A 12009-nucleotide genomic window follows, 5' to 3' on the forward strand; every position below is an offset into this window, starting at 1 on the left:
TTCAGTGTTATCTGGCCTTTAATAATGTTCTCAAAACGTTAGCACAAAAACATTTATGGAATGTTTTTTCAGTAACATTTTAGTTCGTCTAACGTTTCTTAAATGTTACAAATCGCTTCAGAGAACATTCAAAAGTAACGTTCACATGTTTGAAGATGATAAAATGGAATGTTCCTTTAATATTTGCATAAACAAGAGAACATTTTAAAAACTGGATGTTTTAAAACATTTAGAAATAATTTTTTCAAAACTAAATGGGAACATTAGCAAAATGAGAACATGTTGTGGTTAGTTGAGAAGACGGGTCACAGATTTACAGTCCAAAACACATTCCTCTGAATGACCATCAGGTTTTACAACATTACTGCATCTATCAGGCACAGATTGCTTATGATAATAACTGCATACATCAGCCAGATGAACTCAAACCGCTTCTGTTGACCAACCAGAAAGACGAGTTTACCGTCAGTCTGATGGCCTAAACAACCATCTGCACAATAAACACTCGGTGTTCTGCCACTCCTGCCTGTTTATAGAGTTACACACAGATATTTCTGACACACAAAAGCACTTTTAGATTGTTAAACATGTCCTTTACAGTACGTCTAGGACTCTGAAGTGCTGAAATATAACATGCTAAATCACAAGAGAGTCATTTACTACATAAACTGCTTTTTAAGCATATCCTCTTAAATGATTTTTTACATGTTCACATTTACAATGTGATTTTGCATCTCATCACTTACAGACATCAGAGGAGAATGTGTCTTTGTTTCACTGTGACAAAATCAATGTTTTGTAAACATTAACACACTTAACTCATTAACTTCCATTGATGAACATTTCAACAGACACATTTCACCCTAAAAATCATTAGAAAAACATAAAAATTATATTTTGCATGAATAAAATGAAGCCCATTTCAGTGTTTGGTGCATTACAAGAAACGCAAGTAATCAGATTACTTTTTTCAAGTAACTAGTAATATAACACAAAATATAGTTACTGTGCAAAGCAAAAGTAATTACTTTCCATAAAAAGTAACTAAGTACCACAATTAGTTTATTTTTTTTATGGAGTAATGCAATAATGTAATGCATTTATTTTTAAAAGTAACATTCCCAAACACTAAGAACAATAAAAAAAAAATTTGCATTAAAAAAGCTCACAATGCAATTGTGCTAAAAATGGGCTTTATTATATAATTTCTTATATTCTGAGGTGAAATATGATGATTCAGCCTAATATTTTAGTCTCTGAAGATGTAAGTGCTTTTAAATGTACTTTATGAATGCTTTGCATATTTAAAAGAACACCTAAGCATTCAGGGTGGAAGTTCTTCTCACTCTCGTTTCACTCTCTTCTCGTCCGCAGGGCGTTTGAGGTAAGACTGATAGAAGAAAACAGAGAAGAGCAGCAGGTAGCTGAGGTACATCAATGATCCGTAGATGATGTTGTGCATGGTGGACACGCAGTGGACGTCGTGTTTCCAGCTGTAGACGAGCCCCAGCACGCTCAAACCCGCGAGCATCTGCGCGATCTGCATCGCCGTGATCAGCATGGCGAACGGCTTCGGCACGCGCGCGCCCGCCGCTCTAGCGGTGTAGTAACTGTACATGAACGCGTGGACGGTGTAGTTGATGGTCATGAACCAGCCGCCGCCGGCCACGTGATCTTTATACGAGTACCAGCTGTAGAGCAGGACGGTGATGTGATGATACCAGTGCAGGAAGATCAGACGCTGCTTACGCAGGACAATGAACAGCGTGTCACCTGAACAACAACACAAACACGTCAGATTCGAGGAGCATTTGTGACATACATATCACGAAAAATCATTTTCATTAAAGAACGAGCAAGAATAGATGTTACATCTAACAGGGAACGTTCTGGCAAGGTTCTCTCAAAGTTATGAACAAACGTTCTTCCAGTAACGTTAATGGAACGTTCAGAGTTCTCTGGTCTTTAATAATGTTCTCAAAATGTTAGCACAAAATCTTTATTTATACATCGTTCATGGAGCGTTTTTTCCTGAAATGTTTCAGTTGGACATTCGTGTAACGTTTTTTAAAAAGAACATTCAGAGAACATACGTACATTACGTTCTCAGAATGTTTGCAAAATGGAATGTTCTCTTATGTTCATTTGAAAAACAGAGAACATTCAAAAGTAACGTTTTCATAACTTAATGGGAACATTAGCAAAACGTTCTTGGAACATATTTTTGTTACCTGGAAATTCACTTATAATGGATGTGCTTAACTGTATGGAAGCTTGTTTCTGCCTAACCCTTAAAAACCTGCGAGAAATTCTGACTTTATATCTCGTAATTCTGACTTTATATCTTGCAATTCTGACTTTACAACTCGTAATTCTGACTTCATATATCGTAATTCTGACTTCATATCTCGTAATTCTGACTTTATATCTCGTAATTCTGACTTTATATCTTGCAATTCTGACTTTACAACTCGTAATTCTGACTTCATATATCGTAATTCTGACTTTATATCTCGCAATTCTGACTTTTTGTATCTCACAATTCTGACTTTACAACTCGTAATTCTGACTTCATATCTCGTAATTCTGACTTTATATCTCGCAATTCTGACTTTACAACTCGTAATTCTGACTTTATATCTCGTAATTCTGACTTTATATCTCTCAATTCTGACTTTTTATATCTCGCAATTCTGACTTTATAACTCGTAATTCTGACTTTATATCTCGCAATTCTGACTTTATATCTCGCAATTCTGACTTTACAACTCGTAATTCTGACTTCATATCTCGTAATTCTGACTTTTTATATCTCGCAATTCTGACTTTTTATATCTCGTAATTCTGACTTTATAACTCACAATTCTGAATTCTGACTTTATATCTCGCAATTCTCTTTATATCTCGCAATTCTGACTTTATATCTAATTCTAATTCTATCTCGTAATTCTGACTTTATATCTCGCAATTCTGACTTTATATCTCGCAATTCTGACTTCATATCTCGTAATTCTGACTTTTTATATCTCGCAATTCTGACTTCATCTGACTTCATATCTCGTAATCTCATAATTCTGACTTCATATCTCGCAATTCTGACTTTATATCTCGCAATTCTGACTTCATATCTCGTAATTCTGACTTTATATCTCGCAATTCTGACTTCATATCTCGTAATTCTGACTTTATATCTCGCAATTCTGACTTCATATCTCGTAATTCTGACTTTATATCTCGCAATTCTGACTTTATATCTCGCAATTCTGACTTTTTATATCTTGCAATTCTGACTTCATATCTCGTAATTCTGACTTTATATCTCGCAATTCTGACTTTTTATATCTCGCAATTCTGACTTCATATCTCGTAATTCTGACTTTTTATATCTCGCAATTCTGACTTCATATCTCGTAATTCTGACTTTATAACTCACAATTCTGACTTCATATCTCGCAATTCTGACTTTATTCTGATTCTTCATATCTCGCAATTCTGACTTTATATCTCGCAATTCTGACTTTATATCTCGCAATTCTGACTTTTTATATCTCGACTTCATATCTCAATTCTGACTTTATATCAACGTAATTTCTTTATATATCTTGTAATTCTGACTTTACAACTCGCAATTCTGACTTTACAACTCGCAATTCTGACTTTTTACAACTCGCAATTCTGACTTCATATCTCGTAATTCTGACTTTTTATATCTCGCAATTCTGACTTCATATCTCGTAATTCTGACTTTTTATATCTCGCAATTCTGACTTTATATCTCGCAATTCTGACTTTATATCTCGCAATTCTGACTTTATATCTCGTAATTCTGACTTTATATCTCTCAATTCTGACTTTTTATATCTCGCAATTCTGACTTTATAACTCGTAATTCTGACTTTATATCTCGCAATTCTGACTTTATATCTCGACTTCATATCTCGTAATTCTGACTTTTTATATCTCGCAATTTACTTTAACTCGTAATTCTGACTTCATATCTCGTAATTCTGACTTTTTATATCTCGCAATTCTGACTTTTTATATCTCGTAATTCTGACTTCATATCTCGCAATTCTGACTTCATATCTCGCAATTCTGACTTCATATCGTAATTCTGACTTCATATCTCGTAATTCTGACTTTTTATATCTCGCAATTCTGACTTCATATCTCATAATTCTGACTTCATATCTCGCAATTCTGACTTTATATCTCGTAATTCTGACTTCATATCTCATAATTCTGACTTCATATCTCGCAATTCTGACTTTATATCTCGTAATTCTGACTTCATATCTCGTAATTCTGACTTTATATCTCGCAATTCTGACTTCATATCTCATAATTCTGACTTCATATCTCGTAATTCTGACTTTTTATATCTCGCAATTCTGACTTCATATCTCATAATTCTGACTTCATATCTCGTAATTCTGACTTTTTATATCTCGCAATTCTGACTTCATATCTCATAATTCTGACTTCATATCTCGCAATTCTGACTTTATATCGTAATTCGTAATTCTGACTTCATATCTCGTAATTCTGACTTTTTATATCTCGCAATTCTGACTTCATATCTCGTAATTCTGACTTTACAACTCGCAATTCTGACTTTACAACTCGCAATTCTGACTTCATATCTCGTAATTCTGACTTTATATCTCGCAATTCTGACTTTTTATATCTCGCAATTCTGACTTTATATCTCGCAATTCTGACTTTTTATATCTCGCAATTCTGACTTCATATCTCGTAATTCTGACTTTTTATATCTCGCAATTCTGACTTTATATCTCGCAATTCTGACTTTATATCTCGCAATTCTGACTTTTTATATCTCGCAATTCTGACTTTATAACTCGCAATTCTGACTTTATATCTCGCAATTCTGACTTCATATATCTCGTAATTCTGACTTCATATCTCGTAATTCTGACTTCATATCTCGTAATTCTGACTTCATATCTCGCAATTCTGACTTTATATCTCGCAATTCTGACTTTACAACTCGCAATTCTGACTTTTTACAACTCGCAATTCTGACTTTATATCTCACAATTCTGACTCTTTTCTCAGAATTGCACGATACAAAGTCAGAATTGCAAGAAAAAAGTCACAATTACCTTTTTAATTTTTTTATTTAGTGGCGGAAACAAGCTTCCATATAATTGTTATGTAAAAAGTCACAATTCAAAAAATATTAATAGGCTTTATTTTTCTAATGCTAAATATATTTTCATATATTCGGAGCTGAAATATTAATGAAAATAGTCAAAATTGCAATAAACAGTTTATCAAAAATTCTGTGCATAATTGTTTTGAATCTGAACAATATTTTAGGGATTAAATGTTATAAGTTGTAAATAAAACAAAGAATATTTACAATTCATAATGCTTAAAGAAAAGATTGGCCAATGAAGAACAAGGAAGAGATGAGTTATGAGTTACACTTTAAACCACAGCATTCAGGATTAATAGCATGTGATTAACAGCATGTCTTACCGAGCTCAGGCGCTTTACTCAGAGCGAACGCATACGCCCAGAACTTGCTGACGGGGGCGCTGTAGAAGGCAGTGTCGCACACAGACTGCCGGAAGCCGTGTGTCGTCACCACATTGAACATGTACCAGCCCGTCCGGAGCGCGCCCATTATACTGAGAGAACAAGAGCAATGAGGAAGAATCAACTACTATGAAGATTAAACTGATGCTGTGATTACAGCGGGTTCATTCATCACTGATCTTTACAGAACAACAAGAAAACTCTCAACTGAGCTTCCAGAAGACAGATACGATCACACTGAGATAACATCTGACCCGGTGCATTCTGACATGTTCTGAGGGTTGGGTGTGTTTGCTCAGACTGCAGGAGTCTCACCTGAACACGGCCAGAGTTAGTGACCAGAGCATGAGCGGCGTCCGCAGGTCCAACTTCTCCCGGCGCTTCATAAAGACACGTCCAAGATATATAAGCACCGCATACGTCCCAGACAGAGCAAACGCTGTTCCCCTAAAACACAGAGGACATTCAGGCCAATTATACCTCACTTTTAGACCCAATGATTCACATATAGATGTTAGTTAATGCACTGCTATTGGATATTAAAGAATGAACGTGACAGAATGCAAGGCATGTTTATTTATAAATTATTTAAAAATAGCAATCATAAAAATGTTAGCCATCTATATTTTATATTTGATTATTTATATAATTTTAATCTAAATTAACCTATTTAATAGATTGATAAATAACTAATAATTGTTTTATTTTAATCATATTTTTTTATTATTTTTATTTATTTTTATTTTTATTTTTATTTTAAATTTTGAATTTATTTTTTACATTTTTGTAAAGCATTTCAATACTTTTCCAAAGATGCTTATTATATTTCCACTGTTTTTTTTAATTTATTTTAATCTTATTTTTACATTTTTCACAGTATTTCTCTAGACTTTTCTACAGATACTTATTATATTTCCACTGTTTTGTTTACTTGTTTATTTTATTTTTATTTGATTTGATTTTTACATTTTCACAGCATTTCCCTAGACTTTTCCAAAGATACTTATTATATTTCAACTTTATTTATTTATCTTAATCATATTTATTTTTAAAGCATTTCTCTTGACTTTTCCAAATATACTTATTATATTTTCACTTTTTAAACTTATTTATTTAATCTTATTTTATTCTTATTTTTACATTTTTCACAGTATTTCTCTAGACTTTTCCAAAGATACTTATTATATTTCAACTTTATTTATTATTTATTTATTTATCTTAATCATATTTTATTTGTTTATATTTTTTATATTTTTAAAGTATTTCTCTTGACTTTTCCAAATATACTTATTATATTTTCACTTTTTAAACTTATTTATTTAATCTTATTTATTCTTATTTTTACATTTTTCACAGTATTTCTCTAGACTTTTCCAAAGATACTTATTATATTTCAACTTTATTTATTATTTATTTATTTATCTTAATCATATTTTATTTGTTTATATTTTTTACATTTTTAAAGTATTTATCTACACTTTTCCATGCACACTTATTATATTTTCACTTTTTAAACATATTTATTTTAATCTTATTTTATTTGATTTGATTTTTACATTTTCACAGCATTTCCCTAGACTTTTCCAAAGATACTTATTATATTTCAACTTTATTTATTTATCTTAATCATATTTATTGTTTATATATTTTTTTTATATTTTTAAAGCATTTCTCTTGACTTTTCCAAATATACTTATTATATTTTCACTTTTTAAACTTATTTATTTAATCTTATTTTATTCTTATTTTTACATTTTTCACAGTATTTCTCTAGACTTTTCCAAAGATACTTATTATATTTCAACTTTATTTATTATTTATTTATTTATCTTAATCATATTTTATTTGTTTATATTTTTTACATTTTTAAAGTATTTATCTACACTTTTCCATGCACACTTATTATATTTTCACTTTTTAAACATATTTATTTTAATCTTATTTTATTTGATTTGATTTTTACATTTTCACAGCATTTCCTCTAGACCTTTCCAAAGATACTTATTATATTTCAACTTTATTATTTATTTATTTATTTATTTATCTTAATCATATTTTATTTGTTTATATTTTTACATTTTTAAAGCATTTCTCTACACTTTTCCATGCACACTTATTATATTTTTCACTTTTTAAACATATTTATTTTAATCTTATTTTATTTTTACATTTTTCACAGCATTTCTCTAGACTTTCCCACTGACCCCTTGTCACACATAGCAACGTCCCTGTCCTAATCTGAACCTGCAAATAAAAGATGATGTCACAATCAGCCGAAAGGTCAAAGGTGAGCGTATCTCTTCACGTGAACCTGTTCTTATCACCGACATCCACCAATCAATCACAGCCGTATAGAGTTATAAATCACCTGTAGTCTGAACTCAACACACAATAATGAACAAGAATCATCAGGTGTTTTCACTCTTTGTTAATGTGACATGTGTGATGAAAGGTCAAAGGTGATTGATGACTTTAGACACTCCCTGCTCATTAAAGTGAGGCAGTAAAGCAAAACCAGCATACTACATACTGCCTTTACTAACATACATATGAAATATTATGGTTAAAGTAGAATACATGTTAGATATATGACATAATTATATTGAACAATACACATTTTAAGCATCTTGATTATTTAATATTCAGTAGTATAGGCTATTATGTACATCACATTATATATGTATATATATACATCAGCCCAGCCTATTCTATTCTAACCTGCTTTTGCATGATAATATTCTTTATTTTTATGAACGCACATCTGGGTTAACAGAATTGGAGAAGAATCAGTGATTCATTTCGGCTCAATTGACTCACCAGTTCTGCTGAAACCATTCCAGCGCGACTCGATCATCAAACTGACGCTCAAAGTCAAACGCGCGCAGTGAATCGTTCATCTTCATCCTCAAGTGTGCAAATCTTCAGTAGATGAAGTGATGAAGGTGTTTCCAAAAGGAAACCTTAAGAGGATCGCTGAGTGACACGAACACTCCTGAGGAAACTTCATAATTATATGCGGGAGTGGGAGGAGTCAGAGCAGCGATCCCGTCCAATCACAATCAGGATCTGTAGACAGGTGCATTTATTAATAAGACGAACGATTCACGAGTTTTATATTCATTAGACCATATTTGTAGACCTAGAAAAAATTGTACATCATTTAAATTAATAATAAAATTAAAATATATAGCTAATGGAAGTCTAGATTTCAATATCTTACATGTTTAAATTAAACTAGTATGATAAAATCACTTACTGTGAAGGGTTATTTTTGTCTAACATTTTAACTAGTTAATAATAAATGTATATATATATATATCCCCAAATCAAAGTTTTGTACTAAGTAGAAAACCTCTAACATCTTGAAAGGGGTTAAAGAGCATCCAGGCCAGTTTCCAGTTTCTGTCAGACTGCTAAACCAAAGTCCCTTTAAGACTTTAAAGTCCCTTTTTGTTATTCTATAGTCTTTGGCTAAACAACTGAAACTAAATGGAAGCAATCCCGGCCTGTCAGCGGACTATAAAAGGACAATTCACACTGACCCAACGAAAGCCAACAAACACCAACAAACTCCAGCTTTACATATATATATATATATATATATATTTACTGACTTTCAGGTGTGCACATATTTGCAAAATAAAATAAATGAAGTCGTGGAATTTATTTAAATATATATTACATGTATCTATCACTTATTTATGCATGGAATCTAATGCATTCAAGTTGGGAAAAAAATACGAAAATATTCCATAATTTTATATATATATATATTTTATATATCTATCACTTATTTATGCATGGTATCTAACAAAAACATTTATGCCAGAAACATCATGTAAACAATTCGTTATAAAATGTCTTAAAAACATACATAAAACATAAATTATCACTCCATCCATCCCTTGTAGATTATTATAATTATTATTATTATTCATAGCCCCTTTTCACAGACTGATGACACGTTTTAATGGTCATCAATATCGTAAACCCTGCAAAAAATTTATGTTTTCATTTTTAAAAAATGTATGTACATTTATAACACTATACTTAGTATTAGAATTGCATCAAATCACAAAAAAACAACAACAACTAGTTAGCACTGATGGGAGTGATGGTAAAATTGACATCTTTCTCTCTTCTGACTGCCCTTATTAATTGCTCTCTATTTTTTTCCTATTTTTGAAAGTTAGAAAAACACTACTATTTTCTTTTGCTATTTGTAAAAATGGACACAAAAACATATATTTAATGAAATATCTCATTCACCGCTATAAAAGTTTACCCATCTATGACGAAAAGGGTCTCAGGAAGACTTTTATTTTGAAAACACTGTTATTTTCACAATGATTTGATAATATTTAGATATGAATCCAGCTGAAAATAATTGTGTAAAGATGTCTTTCAGTCAGTCAAACAGCAAATAGTGGAGCTCTGGGTAAAGTGATCATTTTTTACTTTTAAAACTGCATTTTCCAAAAGATGGGCAAAAATCTCACACTAAACCATGTCAAATTATCCATGTTATCCCCATGAATGAAAGTTAGAAATGTGGGTCTTTTATAAAGCGAATTTTACATAAAAAGCTGTTTTTGTATAAAAACATATTTTTTAAAATATTTTTTAATTTATTTATAAGTTTAAAAAATATGATAAATCCTCCAAAAACTGCACAAATGTGGAGTAAAAACATATTAAAATTACTTTTTTGTGCATTTAGAAACACAAAAACATGTATTTAATGAAGTTTACCCAACTATGACGACTTCCGCTTCTGAGAAACCCGGAAATGTGAAAACGGTCTCAATGAGACTTTTATTTTGAAAACTCGCGCTGTTCTGTTTTATTGCATCCTGCTTCACTGCTGTAGTTTAAACATGACAGTAAACATTCGGACAGCTGCTTAAACTCACTGGCTGCAAGTATGTTATTTTCCACCTAATGTTAATCTACAGTCCATTCATTAATCATTAATCATTAATCATTATAGCTTCATTAGTTCGCTGTGTGTGTTTCAATGACAGTTTCATAATGCACTGAAAACACAAGATCAAGACTGACGTTTGTCTGTTGTTGTTTGTTATCAGTGTCTGACAGCTTGTGCATTCAGATGGGCGTTGACTGAAAGGTCAGAAACTCCTTCAGACATTATTAACACTGGAAACATTGTTTAAGTGGGTTTGCAACAATGAAAGTGCTTCTTCTGAAAGAGCCAAGAGACAGTGAAAATGAAGCAGACCCTTATATTAAGGTAACAGCACATTATGTCTAATAATTAATAATAATCATCATCACATTAGTAATGCTGGACTTTATTTCAGGAACTGGCCTCATGTGGACACACAGCTGCTCTGATCCCGGTTCTGTCTTTCAGATTTGTGTCTCTAGATGATCTTTCAGAGAGGGTGAGTCTGGAGATCTGTTGAATAATGTGAATTATGCTGCTGTAGTTTTATTAAATGATTGTGTTTGTGAAACACCAGCTCTTTCAGCCCGAGAGGTTTGGAGGTCTGATCTTCACCAGTCCCAGAGCCGTGGAGGCGGTGAAGATCTGCTTAGACTCTCACACACACAGTGAGTCTGGATCACACGATTATAGTGTATTATAATTATATATATAGTCATAAAAGAGCAGCTCTTCTGTGTGGGTTAATAATTCTTCCTTTGTGCAAGAATTATACTAAACAACTACAAGTTTTGAAGTTATTAGTGTAGAAATATAAAAGAGGGGTGATATATCGCCTTCTGTATATAATTCTCAAACATTAATGCGGTATTTCTGATGTATTATTTTCCTCTGTGCAGCTTAAACAGTCGATCATGGGTTCGATTCACAGAGAATGCATTGAAAAAATAAAACGTATATCTTGAATGCAGCGCATCGCTTTGGATAAAGCATCTGCCACATGCATGAATGTAAATGTTACTGTCTGTATCAGAAATGTGAGTTTAGTAAGTGCTCACAGAGGACACTTTCATTACATTTTATCACAGTTTATCAGGCTGAAAGAAAGAAAATTATTAGATAAATGATTGCAATGAAAGTTACTTAACCCTTATAGGGTGTTTTTGACCCCAAATGACATTTGCAAAAATAAAAAAATGTTCTCTTTGTCCAAATGACATGAAACTTTGTACAGTTGTTACGCTTTGTAGATCTACAAATAAAATACATAAATTGGATTGATATCTTGTTTTTATGTTAGTGTAGAAAAAAAAGTCAAAAATGTAATTTTGTAACAAATAAATGTTTTTTTTAAAAAAACAAATGTAATTTTACTCTGTTTATTAATGTTTTTACTTCATATTTGTACAGTTTTTGGAGGATTTATCTCCTATTTATCTTTTAAATTTATATAAATAAATATTTTGTTCAGTAGGTTTTTATATAAAAACAGCTTTTTACGTAAAATTCACTTTATAAAAGACCCACATTTCTAACTT

At 31.6% G+C, this 12009-nt stretch overlaps 2 protein-coding genes across 2 annotated transcripts in view; one reads left to right on the forward strand and one right to left on the reverse strand.

Moving 5' to 3' along the window:
- Positions 1-12009, reverse strand: part of zgc:92749 (Elongation of very long chain fatty acids protein 6-like) — a 14152-nt gene continuing 2143 nt past the window's right edge. Inside the window, exons 2-5 of the mRNA XM_048169928.1 lie at positions 8383-8631; positions 5881-6012; positions 5506-5657; positions 1-1773 (exon numbers count right to left, since the gene is read on the reverse strand). Of these exons, the coding sequence (XP_048025885.1) occupies positions 1343-1773; positions 5506-5657; positions 5881-6012; positions 8383-8468 (801 nt within the window). The 5' untranslated portion in view covers positions 8469-8631 and the 3' untranslated portion in view covers positions 1-1342. The remainder of the gene's footprint in view (positions 1774-5505; positions 5658-5880; positions 6013-8382; positions 8632-12009) is intronic.
- The window catches only part of uros (uroporphyrinogen III synthase), a 6631-nt gene continuing 4962 nt past the window's right edge, over positions 10341-12009 (forward strand). The window contains exons 1-4 of the mRNA XM_048169929.1: positions 10341-10487; positions 10653-10816; positions 10887-10970; positions 11049-11139. Coding sequence (XP_048025886.1) covers positions 10754-10816; positions 10887-10970; positions 11049-11139 — 238 coding nt within the window. The 5' untranslated portion in view covers positions 10341-10487; positions 10653-10753. The remainder of the gene's footprint in view (positions 10488-10652; positions 10817-10886; positions 10971-11048; positions 11140-12009) is intronic.

This window comes from Megalobrama amblycephala, linkage group LG20 (assembly GCF_018812025.1).
Source record: "Megalobrama amblycephala isolate DHTTF-2021 linkage group LG20, ASM1881202v1, whole genome shotgun sequence".
Lineage (NCBI taxonomy): Eukaryota > Metazoa > Chordata > Actinopteri > Cypriniformes > Xenocyprididae > Megalobrama > Megalobrama amblycephala.